The sequence below is a fragment of the Triturus cristatus genome, chromosome 7, assembly GCF_964204655.1.
Source record: "Triturus cristatus chromosome 7, aTriCri1.1, whole genome shotgun sequence".
NCBI classification, from domain to species: Eukaryota; Metazoa; Chordata; class Amphibia; order Caudata; family Salamandridae; genus Triturus; species Triturus cristatus.
The window spans coordinates 1,557,521,689-1,557,536,914 of record NC_140590.1 but is presented as its reverse complement, the minus strand read 5'-3'; the positions used below and the strand labels follow the sequence as shown (position 1 = coordinate 1,557,536,914).

At 44.0% G+C, this 15,226-nt stretch overlaps 1 protein-coding gene across 2 annotated transcripts in view; it reads left to right on the top strand.

The window, feature by feature from the left end:
- The window catches only part of CD40 (CD40 molecule), a 121,942-nt gene that overhangs the window by 65,252 nt on the left and 41,464 nt on the right, over positions 1 to 15,226 (top strand). For both annotated transcript variants that reach the window (XM_085619355.1, XM_085619356.1), the window contains exons 2-6: positions 3,456 to 3,531; positions 6,767 to 6,892; positions 9,202 to 9,348; positions 12,076 to 12,169; positions 12,462 to 12,523. In XM_085619355.1, coding sequence (XP_085475481.1) covers positions 3,456 to 3,531; positions 6,767 to 6,892; positions 9,202 to 9,348; positions 12,076 to 12,169; positions 12,462 to 12,523 — 505 coding nt within the window. The remainder of the gene's footprint in view (positions 1 to 3,455; positions 3,532 to 6,766; positions 6,893 to 9,201; positions 9,349 to 12,075; positions 12,170 to 12,461; positions 12,524 to 15,226) is intronic.

Genomic DNA, 15,226 nt, shown 5'->3' with positions numbered 1-15,226 from the left:
TAGAGATTGTGTGATGAAAAAACAATGTAGTTACAAACGAAACTATGACAAAAGGTTTCATGTTGTTGAGAAACCTTTGTTTGTTGGTGATTGGGTTTTGATTCGGAAACCCATTAAAGTTTCTAAGGGTCACTCAAAGTTTTCATCTCCTGTTCAAGTGGTTGCTGTTTCTCGGGGGTCTGCTATGCTGCAAGATAGAGGTTGGTGGAATAAGAATGCACTTATAAAAATCACTGATAAACAAGCAGCTATCATTTTGGAAAGTAAGAATACTCCTGTTATCACAGATATTTCGAATCAGGATTGGTTTGGTGTTTGTGACAATATTGGTACTCGTTCAGGTTCCTCCCTTCATTCTCGTTCTGATTTGTGTCAGGGTGATTCTAGGGAGATTGTTCCATGTCCAGTTTCTCCTCGTGTAATTCCTGAAAGGGGAGAAGGTGAGGGTAGTGGTAGAAATATTGGTGGTTCAAGATTACGTTCTGCACCTTATCGCTTTCGTGATTATGTCATGACTTGAGTTATTTTATTTTTGTTGTGTTTTATTTCTTTTATGTATCTTCTGTAATGTTTGTGAATTATTTAAATTTCTGTTATGTATAAAGGGGAGGGTGTGTAGTAAGTAGATTATATTGTATTTGCTAATGTGTTGTGTATCTTTATGGAATGTATCTAGGTAAGCTGTAGGTAGAATGTTACTGGGGATCTAGAATCTCTGTGGGAAGGCAGATGAAGACTGGATCTTGTTGGGATATGTCGTGGGTTCTTTCCTCTGAGAATAAACTCTACTTTTAATGAATATACAGTTCCTGTGACTTCTTTATATGCTCCGAAGGTGAAGAGAGCATACTACAAGAGGCAAGCACGGAATGGTAGAGAGAGGTAGGGTCAGGAAAGAAAGGTAGTGGTAGAGCTGTATTGGGAGATAAATGAGGTAGACATGGGTGAGGTCGAGAGAACTGAGAGAGGGAGAGGGGTTAGGTGCTAGAGATGTAGAGATAACGAGAGATGTTAAGAGAGGGGTAGAGTAAAAGGGGTGTGGGGAGGTGAATAGAAAGCCACGAGACTGCACTTTTTAATTGTAAATGACACCACCTGCCTAAATGAATGTGGGGGGTTAAGGCTGGTCAGGTGCACTACATTTCATTCAAGCAGTTATGTCCTGCTGTCAGAAGAGGTTTTTTTTCTTCATGGCCTCCATTATTACTTCCAGACGTCTGATTGTCCAGTCCACTTTACCGGGTGTGGCCCTGAAAGGTGGGGGCCTTTCCCGTGCGTTAACATGTCTATGTCCGTAGGTATGCATTTGTACAGAGTTTTAATTGCGGCCATCTCCCTATGTGTACTTTGTGCAAGGACTCCCCGGGACGCTTGCAGAAGTGCTTTTGTGTAGAGCGCGACCTAGAAGAAGTGAAAGCTGCACGTGATTGTGCTTAATTTCCCGTAAAGGCTTGTTATGCGGAAGTTCCACTATTGCACTACGTCACGCATTTACGTGCCTTTCACTGCAAAAATGTAGCTCGAGCACGGAGGCACAGCGCGAACAACCAGAGTGCACGTGGCTGCTGTTATCTGCACTTACGTTTTTTGTGCTTTTTTTAATTCCTTTTTAGGCCTCCAAAATAGACACAAGGACGCGTTTCACGCTACAGCAAAGTGACACATGTCAGTTTTGAACAACAGTAACCCTATATCCTGGGGTATACAAATTCTACAATCCATGACCAGAGAACAATACCAACACGACCCAACTCCCCATGGCAGCACCATTATCTATTTTAGGCCAAGCTATCAATTAGCCACTATCGTAAAGTCGGCACCAATATGCTGATGACAATAGTGTATTTTGCTGTGTATAAAAGCAACACAACCAAACTTTGTCGTGACGTGCTGACGACCGTGAATTGGTGCATGAGCTGGAAAAGGCTCTTACGAGCACGCACTGCCTTCTGGTGTCAGAGACAGGGTTATTTTTGAGTCTGATGATTGTGAAAAGGCGAAAGATTCAGTATGGTGTTTTATCTTGGAAAGCATGCATTTTTGCATTGGTGGTGATTGCTCGCTATTGGCATGTACTCCTTTTGTGTCCATGTATCGCTTTAAATTGTATACATTACTGTAAGGTGGTCAGGGTGCATGTTATTTGGGTGGGCAATGGGCCTGTTTACGCCTAGAACTGTGTATTCATTGGTTTAAGGGTATAGCTGTGTGCTACGGTCATTCACAGTTGTATACAAATGTTGGCCATTGATGATAACACAAGCAACACATCACACTGGCAGTGAGCAACAGCGAAGAGTGTTTTCTGGTTACAATGGCTCATTGTGTCACAGAGGGAAACAATCATACGTGTTACCCTAGAAAGTTTTGACTAGGGTCATCAGAACGGTGCAACCAGCTGCCATGGGTGGAATGTGTTACAAGGGAGTACATGTGTATTGGTGGCGGATGTTATCAGACAGTGTTTACAGGTGTATGATGGGGTGGGTTGGTGGGGTTGTGTGGGTAGGTGGGTTAGTACTCTTGTGGGGAATGGTTTAGAATTCACAAGGGCACCTTTTTGGAAATCGTCACCAGGCATTTTTCAGGAGTGCATTAGTTTAGTTTGTTACCAAAGGGCACTTGTAGGTATTTGTTGATGTAGCTGCTGTCAGGTTTTTTCCCCCGTAATAAATGTATTTTGTAGATTGTTTCCAGCAGGTGTTTGCAGGTGTGTCTAGTTCAGGCTGTTCCCAGAGGGGAGCACATTGGTGCAGATTCCAGTTGCCCAGTTGCAAACCGTCTCATTTGAAAAGAATAGTGGGTTTGCGTTACATGGCAAGCCGAAACAAGCATTGGCATAGCCAATAGGTCTCGCCCTTGGGACCTTATAAGTGTTTAGCCATGCAACAGTTGCATAACTAAATACTTGTAAGGTCCCAAAAGCGAGACCTATTGGCTATGCCAAACGGCCGTGCAGCCGCCAAAAGTGAAAGTGATCGCGATCAAACATCAAAGCGGCCGTGCGGCCACGAAAGTGAAAGTAATCGCGGTAAAGAGCGGTAAAGCGCGGCGCACGCTCCCGCGCACATGCACTGTAGCTCTAGGCTGGCCTGGTAGCACTTTTTAGTTAGCCCTCTCAATAAGTCTCGCCAGACCAGCGCATGCGCTGGGTCAGGCGAGACCTAAAAAAAACAGTGATAATTCCTCCGATTTAACAGCAGCAGAAAGCTTTAGAAACCATTCTCCAGACGGTACTGGAATCAAGAGGCTTTTTGTAGGTGAGAGTTCAGGCGAATGCAAGAGACAGAGGGCAGCGAGTTGCCTGAGTAGAAACCGTCTGCATCTGGTTGAGTGGACTGTGCACCAGTATAGGGGGAGCCAGGGGAAGAAACCATGTTTACGTTGTATCCGGTTGGTTGAGGGAGGTCATGTTTGCCACTGAACATTGACTGTGTTTTTACTTTCACTTCCAGGTGGGTGTGGTTCTGTCTTGGGCCTGTCCGAAGCAATACCAGAAGAGTGAGTCATGCTGCGAGATGTGCCCTCCAGGTATACAGCAGCATCTCTACTCTGACGTCACAGTCTGTGCGTGCGCTTGTAAAGACTGCCCTCATTGGACTTCCAAGGAGGAACCATGAGCTGACTGCTAATCCTCCTTCACAAGCTTTACAGCTCCCCTAGAACCAGTTGTACATCATCCGCACAGCTCATGCACAGCTTCCTCGAAGCCAGCCTTATATTACCCCACAGCTCTGTCACAACTCCGTGTATGCCAACATGGTGTCCCACAAGAGGCTGTCCTACCTCATGGCCACAGCTTCCCCCCACCCCCCACAACCAACCACCCCAACAGTGCCTTCTCATCCGAAAGGCCGCCTTATATCATCCTTCAGAGCCAACTTCATCTGATCTCCCTGAGAGACTACCTCGCATCCGCCCCAAAGCCTCTGCTTGATGTGTCATATTTAAATCATCCCTGCAGAGCCAGGCTTACACCTCCCTCAAGCTCCTTTCCAGCTCCCTGTAGGCCAGCATTACTTCTTCTCCTCTTGCCCCACCCTTACATCATTCCCATAGTTCCTTAAAAAAGCGACCAGGCCCACGGCTCCAATACAGCCATCCTCACATTACCCTCACAGCCTCCTGACAGCCACCAGACACTGTCCCCCTAGAGCTAGCCTTAAATCCATCCCACAAGCCCTCTCCAGCTTACTGTTGCTTATATCACTCGCCAGAGCCAGACTTTTATCATTCCCAGAGCTCCACTAAGGCGATTCTTACATCCGCTTCCCAGCCCCTGTAACTTGCTAGTGGCAAGTCCTACATCATCCCCCGGAGCCAGCCTTAAATTATCTGAACGCTCCACCACCCACAGTAGTCGCCCACAAATTAACCCCATTGCTCCACCCAGAATCATCTTTCATCGTTTCGTTATATCGGCGCGTAGCAAGATTGCCCTGGGTACTAATGCAAACTTGAAGAATAGGCCTGCTAAGCCACTCCCCAATGTTGGAATGCAATAATGTATGCTTTTTCTCCTAGGCCCGGTGTCACTGCACCTTCTGTGTCAATCATAACTAAGTTGCTGTTTTAGCTTCTTTCAATCTGCCTTACATCAACCAGACAGCCCCTTGATCCCTTATTATATCATTCCTGCATCTCATCTACAGGTTCCTTTAAATCACACCTACACCGCACCAAGAGAAGGCCTCATGTCATCACTGGCACAAAGGGTGATGGATGGAATGCTTGAATTAAACTCAGCCACTGGCAACGCCCTGCCCACATTCCAGTCCATCGTCTTTCCCCACCATGCCTCTATAGACAAAGACCCCTCTTATGCAAATCTGTACCTACCCAGCTCCTCGCGGCAAAGCCCCCTCCAGAATGGACCTAAAGCAACCCAGGATCTAATGGCTGGGCCCAAACTGAGGTTGCATAGTGAGCAAAAGAACGATGGGTTGGAATGGTATTGGATGTTCAACCCATAGGAGAGGTTCAACCAAATAGGAGAACAGGCAGCACTATCCGACAGCGCCTCAAGACCCTCACGGGATGAGGCAGCTGCACTCTGCAAATCATAATTAATTGATTGATTGATTGATGGTACCCAGAGCGATTGCTAGTGATTATGTTTACTGCAGGCGTTCCTCTCATCACTTTTTGTGTGTTTTCTCCAAGAGCCTTGGAGGAACCAGGGTTTCTTCTTTATACATGCATCTGCACTTGAGTGTGCTATCATAGTCACTCAAGAACTCCTGTAGAGCCACATTTCCTGGTGACAAGATGGCTCAGCGAGTTACACGCTCATCATTGACATCTGATGTGACCTGTAGGTCATGTGTTGGAATCCCGTCAAGGCCAACTCGCCTTTCTATTTTTTCAAGGTTGACAAATTGAGCACCAATAATTACGGTAGGGGCAGCACCTGTTAATTGCAGTGCTTAGTGACCGGAATGCCATGTGAAGTGCCAGGTTGAAAAAGCACACGTTATCATTTGTATGATCTGCCAGGCTCCCAGGCCCACAGAATCAGTATTCCTACCTGTAGTGAAGATATAGTGCCACTGATGCTAAAGCACGCAAAGGGAATGAGACAGCCCGCCTCATGTTTTAGTAAATGATGGCCATGTTTTGTTATCCCTCCTCCATAACCCCCTACACTCCTCTCACACTCAGCACACCTATCACTACCCGCATTACTGCTACATTCCCGGCAGTTTCCCAAGGCCCTTACACCTTTCCTGCTAACTGCTTTAAACCCCATCTTGGTTGTATGACGGAGGCACGCATGGCTAAACCGTGCGTGCCTCTACTATGCGGCCCTAATCATGAATGCATCTTTACCACGCATGCCTTTACCACGCATGCCTTTACCACGCATGCCTTTACCACGCATGCCTTTACCACGCATGCCTTCACCACGCATGCCTTCACCACGCATGCCTTCACCACGCATGCCTTTACCTTGCACTGCTTTACCATGCAAATTCATGGTAAAGGCATGGTTGGTAAAGGGATATGTGTGGTAAAGATTACCACTACCCTGACCCCCCTCTCCGCCCTAAGCCCTAAAATCTTATCCCCCTACCGCAACCACCCGCACCCTGAGGCCTAAACCTGCCCTGCCCTTAAAACAACCCCTTTGTCGCCCTGAGGCCTAAAACCATGCCCCCTACCATAAACTACCCCGACCCTTGCCCCCCGACCTGACCCCTAAAACGTACCTTGCGCTGTCCATAAAACTATCCCTTCCACTGTCCTGAGGCCTAAAACCCTTCCCCAATTTAAAAAAAAGACTCCGACCCCCCCCACCTTGAGCCCTAAAACCACCCCCACTCCTAACAACTTTTTCCCAACCCAGCCTCAGCCCTTAAAAGTACCCCAAACCCCTCTTCCTGCCCTGAGCCCAAAAAGTGACCCCCCCCACCCATAAAATCTACCTCCCAAAACTGGCCCCAGCCCACTTACCTGTCCACATCTGGAGCTTTCCGTTCTGACGCTTCCTCTTCTTCTCGACGCCCATCTTGAACCCTAGACCCCTATCTGCCTTAACCACGCATATGCGTGGTTAAGGTAGATGCGTGGTTCAGGCAAGCGTGGTTACGCTTGCGGGGAAATGGCGTGCGTGGTTCAGTCCGTGTTGTAAAGGCAGCTTCCCGCCCATCTTTTATGCCCTGTGTGGTTGTGGGTTGGTGGAGCGAATGATCTGGAAGAGCGTGATAAATGTGTTGTGTCCTTACTATAGTCTCCTTTTCTAACATTGCTGCTCAATCTCTTTCAGGACAGAAGTTTGTATCTGACTGTACAGGTGAATCGACAATACAATGTGAGGACTGTGCACGCGGCGAGTTTCAAGACAAGTGGAATAGGCAGAGGCACTGCAAGCCCACGAGCCAATGCGATCATAGTAAGAAGCCTTATCTTAGCTTATGTTATTGTCTGTCTACAAAGACCAACAAACACCTACAAAGACTACTGTAAAGAGATCACCCAACACCTCCAGCGATCTCCAGAAACCACCCACCAGTTAAAGAAACAACCATACCTCTACTGAGACCACCTTACTGGTACAGAGACATCCTACATAAAAAGAGACCCCTGCAACTAAAGAGACCACCTCTACACTTACATAACTACCTTACAGCAGCTTACACCCCACTCACGGAGATCATCAACAGAGATCACTGTCTATCCGACATGTCAGACGTTTTTGCGGGGCCTTGGCCATGAAATTGACACTGGGCCCTTAATAAGATGAGGACTGTTTTAAAATGTTAAAATGTACCCTGTAGGGAAAAAGAAAACTTGACCGATCCGTCACCTGTGCCATCTAGTGGTGTTACCTGCCTCGTCATTTAGAGCTTTGCTATAAAATCTATCCGTGAGTATGTGGCAGCACAAGTGCGGGCCCTCAGAAAGCGTGGGACCAGGGGAATGATGCTCCTCCTCTGTAGAACTTCTAATGGGGCTGCCGAGCATAACTGAGACCACCCTTTGGAGAGCACCTACATAGACCACCCTTCAGCTAACCCTCTGTGATCACTATAAAACCACTGAGATCAAGTCATGCCAACAAATAAGTAATCGTCATCAAAGATTACCTTGCAACTTCAAATTGCCTTAAACCAGGGTTCGCCCTGAACCTTTAGGGATCATCCTAAATTCCTAGCAACAGTTTTAATTGTGTATGGATCCCCCTAAACCCCTAGTGAATGTTAGGCCTAAGCGTAAAATTCCACCCTCATTCGTCCCCGTTAAGTTGGCGAGTACGAGCGTGGAAAATCTTACTCCAGATCACCTCTCGGTGAGATTTCTCAATGCGGGCGGAGTGACCACCCGTGTCGAGAAAACTTCCTTTTGCTTTGAGGAAGCTGCCGCTCAAGTGGAACATCTACTCGAACTGCAGAAAGATCCAGTGCCCTCTTGCACTGTGCGTGGTGCAGTTCGTGCTGATTTTACAGTGTGGAATAAACACCGGGCGCTAAAAATCCGCATTAATGGCAGGTAATGTGTGTTCTCAAAAACCAAAAGAGTGTATTTTGCCTAAAGAGATTCCCTTAAACAACTGAAGGTCCAACCCCTACAGAGATCAGCCCACAACCACAAAGTTTAATACACTTCATCAGCAATCACCTTAAGCAGAAATGTCTCTATACTTCCAGATATTGCCATTTATCCGCAGAGATTGGCATAAACCCTCAGACGTAGACCCTAGACAAAAAAAAATCTAAAGAATTCATAACAATCTGACACAGGGGACCCTAAACACACACAAATCATCCGCTCTGCAGAAATTGCCATGCAGTGGAGCGCGTAGCAGCTGTGAATGATCCTGGTAGATCGCTTTGGATTCTCTGCTCGACCAAGATACTCCGCATATTTCGATATTTTAAAAGTCACAAATTTGGAGGCACCATTCTTGTATATCCAAAACCTGTCTTTATTTAATCCTTCAAACGATTCATTGTAAGCTTCCAGCTCACACGTCTGAGCCTTGTTGTTTGTGTAAAAAAAATCCTGCTGTTGCCTTTTCTTTTAGGTGATATGTGATCTAAACGTAAAATCCTCTGTTTATAAATCTGCCCTTTTCAACATGTCTGATTGAAGTGAACAGCCAGTGGATGTTGACTGTCTTTATTTTTAACTTCTGTAATATTCTCTGGGCCATTTAGATTATGCGATTCTGTAACTGTGGCGATTTCCGCATAACTATGCACTTGCCACATTGTCCATCATCTGCTGCATAATTTGCAGATTTTTACCAACCCAAAATGTGTTTGAAGCTCAAACGGATCAAAAGTTGCTAAGAACGGAGCAACACGTTACAGCACAGGGAAGGAAAAAGGTGATTGGTCACTTTTCAATTTTCTATTGCTGTATTTGAGTGTTAAACTGTAACTAATGAGCTGCACATTTGACCCAGCCAGTGTTATCACGTGTAAAAATACAACATAATGCAGTAATCCCGTCACAAGAAGTGCCATATTATGCCACATATTTTGGCCAAATAATTTAGTCAATGCTGCCAGTTAATCTGATTCTCCTGTCATATAATTCTAGTTGCCCTTTATATAATCTTGCCAGCGCTGTTTTAATCATTTTTATAGAATATATTCGCCCTCTGAAGTCCTTCAATGTTATCTAGGGGTGCCGCAACACCTCTGGAATCCCATAGGTCCCGCGCCATCGGCTGAATACTTGCTTTTCTGCCCTTAGATGCTGGCTTCGAGCAGACACGACCAGGGACAGCGGAGGAGGATGCCGAGTGCACGTGCACAGAGGGGCGACATTGTTCTAGCGAACAGTGCGAGACGTGTGTGCACGACAGCGCGTGCGAACCTGGCTTTGGGGTCACAAGAAAAGGTGAGGATGAAAATGTGACTCGAGGGTGGATGCGGCCTACTTAAATCGTACAGCTTTGAACCGAAAATGCATTGGCACTTTTTCTTGTGGAATAATGGCGCCATCTTGAGTCCATTCTGCAGATTTCTTTTGTTAACGAATGCATCCATAGTTATTTAATCTCATTTGCCACATTTTCTCTAATTTGCCATTCATTTTTCCTGGCGTCTCATTTATCCGTTCTCCTTCTGGTTGTCTCCTTTACCCTTTGTTCATTATCCTTTCTGGGTGGCTTTTTTACCTCGTACTGTCCTCTTTCCTCCACCACTTCTCTGTCTCTTTTACCATCATTGGTCCTCTGGTATTCTCCCTTTCTCGGTATCTCTTTTCCTCATTTCTGTATCTTTCATTCATTTTGTAGGTATTTCTTGTTTCTTCTGTTTGTGGCGTAGCAGGGTTCTATGAGCCCTGTAGAGAGATGGAATAGGGTACAAACTACCCTAGTTGGATTGTAAAAGACCACTATAATTGGTGTTCCGTTGGCCCCTGAAACCTCTGTGTGCCCTGGTATCACTGCACCCGCTGCTCCATCTACAGCCCTGCTTCCTGTGGATTTAACTCGTTATCTTTGCACATTTTACCCCACACTTATTTCTGCTCTGGGTCCATTTATTCCTTCCCTTCTTGTGATTCTTTCTTTCCATGTTCCTTTTTGTTGAGTACAGCTTTACTTTCGTCCTTTGTGCATCTCTTTCAGTTACATTTCCCTTCGTTCTCTTTTTTACCATTTCTCTCTTACACACATCTGAAATGTTATGTTGGTGTCATTTACCTCCTCATATTTCCATCTTGTTGATCCGGGTTCAAGGATGGGGCTAAATTCGGAATTATAAGCAGAGGAGCAAGAACAGGACTCTCCAAAAGTTTCAGAAGGTTAAACCTGCAGAATTTTACCAGGGAACAATGCTCGATGTGTTCGGGTGGATGCAGAATTTGGTGCAGAATGTGCCAAGTTTGCTTGCATGTAAACACATCATTTTTCTTGGGAATATTTGGAATATGAAGTTTTTCTTCAAGCTTTAAATACCTCGTGCTGGGCTGATGGCATTCAACTCGTGTGTTAAACATTGCTCCCCTTTCGAACTCACTCATAATTGTGCTTTTGTGTTTTTTGTGGGTGTTTATGCTCCTTTTAGTTAGCCTTTTTTTGATCTTATTCTCTAGTCGTCTTTTTTTTGTCCTTTCTGCTGGTCTGATTTACCTTTCCTTTAATGTTGAATTCCATTTTAACCGCTCTTTCTTACTGTATGGCACTCCTCTTTTTTATGGGTCTCGCATTCCCCCTATTCTTTTACTCTTTTTTTGTATGCCCCTCGTTTACCTTTTCTTTTGGTCTATTTTAGCCTTTACAGTTAGTCTTTTTTATCCTTTACTTTCTAGAGCTCTCTTTTCATATTTTTTTCTGTGGGTCTGTTTTACACTCTATCTCTCCTTTACCCTTTCTACTTTTTCAAGTGTCTTGTTTACTATTTCTCTCACTGTTGGCCCCTTTTGAGTGTTTTTTATGTGTCCTTTCTTTATGTTAACGCATCTTTTGCTCTCTCTCGTTTTCTTTCCCTCTTTCAACCTTTCTTGTCAGCAAGTGAGATGTATGTTACACTATCAAGTGCCAAAATATTTACCTGCAAAAATATTGAGTGCAGTATGTTGTCTATATGTGTATAAGGTATGTATAAATAAGTAAGTATAGATTTACTATTCTTGATTTCAGATCCAGATGCCTCTAAGATACGTATATCATCAAGGTAGATAAATGAGTAGACGAGAGTAGCAAATCTGTACTTAAATATATACATGCTTACCTTCACGATATAGTGGTAGTCGATATCTTTGTCATTATATTTGGAGGATGATACCCTGCACTCAATATTGTGGTAGAACACCATTCAAAGAAGACATCTAAGAGGTAACCTACTGCGGAAAAAAGAAACTGCTGATTTGGCATCCGACTGCTGAGCTATTGACACCCGCTTGAAGACTACAGCAAGATCACTGAACAAAAAAAAAATCAAATATCTGAATGCACGTGAAACATCAAACAATGAAACTCTCACATATACTCAAAGCCAAACAATGAAAACGCACAAACACACATACAAAGTCAAATACTGTAACAAAAGAATACCAACATTCATTCAAATTGTAAATTTTTTTAATAATGGTTTTTGTTTCGATGGTTTGATGGGAATGGATTCGACTTTAGGTCTCTGTTCATTTTAACATAAATCTCTAAAAGGTAATCGAGAGGTGAAGAAGGTTCCGACAATGCCCCCGCCAGTGCAAGTGCCAGTGCACATAGGGTGACCAGATTTTGAAACTAAAAACTGGGACATTTAGCAACCATAAAAGAAGGAAAACACATTTACATCAACTGAGGAGCACAAAATGACTTAAATGTCAGCACACATCAACATAGAAAGAAAATGGAGTTCTTATACTGCTGGTACCACATATGTTGTGCAGCAATGACCGTTTATGTCTAGAAATCCATTGGAAGTGTTTCAACCACATAGTACTGAATATGTACCTACTATTCATGTATGTCAATAAAAACTATGTTTAAATACCATCCATTTCACAGAGACTCTCCCTCTAGGCCTTGTAACCTCTTATATTTTTCTTGCTCCCTCCCCCACCTTGTTTGTCCATCCAGCTCAGTTGTGATTCTTTTGCTTCCTTTCTCCACAGCTAATAAAGTGGATGACACAAGATGTGAGCCGTGTCCACCAGAGTTCTTCTCCAATGAGACATCCCTCACTGAACCTTGTCGCCCCTGGACCAGGTATGCTGACATTCCGATGGGCCATAGGAAACCCATATTCCCCATCTCATGCCCACATTTTGGATTCGCCCTGTCCCAACAGACCTCATGCATAGGATGACTGAAAGAATGTCACTTTTGACCATGGTGGAGCAGGTCTTCAGCTCCTTCTACACATGTCCCTCCTTTACAGTTCATGAAGGAGAGGGTAAAAGTGTTGCTGGTTGTCCCACTAGAAATGAATGATGAATAAAGTTTGTATACAGACGTTCACCCTCTGTTCCAACCCTTAAACTGCCTTCTCTTCTTGCAGGTGTAAGAAGCAGAATCAGATGGAGATGGTGCCTGGGTCGGCGGTCTCTGATGTTACCTGTGGTAAGTTCTTACTAGTAGGGCATGCTCTAAATTGTGCAGCAAATCTCGAGGTTCCTACTCTGTGCGACATACTGTATGTGTATTGCTGTTGTGTTCTGTTTCACCTTTTGGAAGGCTGGTTTATCACTGAAGCTTCGGTGTTCATTTGTTGCACTACATTAGCCTTATCCTCTTGGGCGCGCTCATGTGTCGTCTCCTGTGTGGCATGTACCATCTGCCATACCGTCTTACCAGCCAATCGCCTGTGTTTGTCATGCTCAGTGGACCATATTTAGGTGCCACTTTCATGGTCATATCAGGCTTTATCTTCAGATGCTGTTGGTTGTTTTGAGGATTTAAAAAGTGACACTACATGACTAAGAGCTCAACGTTCCCAGTGATCAATCAGTATTCAGTAGCTTCCTTGACAGTGCTACCTTGTAGCTGTAGTTGAACAATCACAATGGGTAACAGATCCAGAGTTAAAACAATATTAGTACAATGTTAACACATTTAATTAGATTATTGTCCAGCCAAAAGTATCTCCTCTTAAAGGAATACTTCTGTATTATATAGTTAGATGATAGAACCTTTAAAATCATGATCTCTAGCTCTAAAAATGTCTGTCGCCCCAGATGGTTAACAATTTTGGACACAAACCGTTTTACCATAACATTTCTTTGAATGAATCGGTGTTCGGAAGGGAGATCGAGTTCTCCAGTAGATGGCGAGTATTTTGACTTAACTCAAGAAGTAGGCAAAAGAGGAGGAGCCTGCCAGAAGGGGAGCAGGGCCTCAACTGACTCTAAAAGGATATTGCAAACACCCAACCCTTAGTGGAATATGACCTGACATAATGTGACAACAACACAAACACACCACTATAATTTCCTAACACAGTCACTACTCCACCTCCGACCACCCTTGAGCACTTAACAAGTAGATCTAGCATTTTTAACTGTCTTGGTTACAAAATGCTTAGATCGGCCACCAGGGGTTTGCCATGGAAACGGAACCTTCACCGACTTGGGTACACCAATGGTGCACTCCTTTACATCATTACGAAGCTAACACCTCTTTTCATCCACTTTGCTTGTCCTCATCACATTGTTCATCTCTAAATTGATCCAAACTACTCAGAATCAAACTTCCACGTGTCTTCCTACATTTCATGACCACACATGAAATCTGTATCTACCTCCATTTGCAGACAACCTGGAGGCCGCGGCCATCTCACCCGCCACCATTCTCCGTTTGAGTTAGTTTCCTTTCTCAATGGTAGCTGAATGCTCTTCTCTGCTATCCCTTTTGCACACTCCAACACACCATTACTCTTCGAGTCACACACTGTGGCCTCCTTATGATCAATAAAAGATCTTCTAAAAGGAATTTGCATTCATCTGGACACTAACTTAACTCTCTTATCTGTAACAACACTTTCGTGGAACCTTCCAAGAATCTAGTAACTGCATCAGTTGTTTAATCCACACATCCTACTTCTGGCTACCTAATGCAATACTCTCTTACCACCATTAAATAGTTGTTGCTAACTCATTACACTACACCAACAGCAGTTTTAACCCTTTTTGAAGTCAGGTCTTTGCAGTCCTTCTTAGGATTCCAAACACCTCTTGAGGGCAGAAGGACAATATGAAGACACAACATTGCACTCTCTTCCTCTTAAAGAGTTTCAGAAAAGAAAAGATAAACCTCACAGGGTAGAGGTGCCAGAATGATAGGAGACCTCTTGTGATTACATGGACAGAGTAAGAGGTAAAATACACATCAACCAGAACGCCTAAAGAAAGCAGGGACACAGGTCATCAGGCATTACTGCAATAGCTCTCCATCCTCAGTTGCCAGACCAAGAACACAACTGAAAAACACACACTCCTGGGTCAGCTCTTCCTCCTACTCACTGGCTTATATTGTAATCTTACAATATCGATTGCTAACAAATTGCATACGCAGTCTTTAAGGGTCAAAGTGAACAAGTGTAGGGTGTGAAAGCAGTGTTATACAACTCTTGAATCTCTTCCATACATTAGGTGTTCCAACGTGCATAAAGTTACATATTATTTTCATGCAAAAAACCGAAACTTCCTTGTACAAAAAGACTTTGCATTTCACAAACATACTTGCTAGTTGATCAACATTGCTATTCTTGCAAGTTGTAATGGAAAAGGTACAATAAAAAAGGCATTCACCCATTCCTTGCAACAAACAAGAAAATATATAAGTGATTAAAGTAATTAAAAAGGGGGGTTGGGAGGTTCCCCTAATAAAGAAAAACTTTTAAATTACATTTTTTTTTAAAAGTGGGATATATAGGTAAAGGTTTACTTCCCTTGTGTGGTAAAGTCATGCATGATAAAGGCATATGCATGATAAAGGCATGCCTGGTAAGGCATTGCGTGGTACAGGATGTGTGATATAAGCATGCGTTGTAAAGTCATACAACCAAGTCCAAAGGATTGCTTGTCAGCCTTTCAGATTGTGCTTTTTTTTTAAAATATTGTACCACCTGACTCTTCAAAGATTGTGTGTCACAATGCAACCACATAGCAAAATTCAATGAAGAAAGAGATAGCCCTTGTAGGTCTCTATCTCAGCATCTTGCAATTAGTCGCACAGAGTTGCAATTCACACCCTACCTCATGATCCCTAATGTGATTGTGTGGCTCCCCCAAGCGAATAGCTGTGGAAATACAGCACAGCACTGCA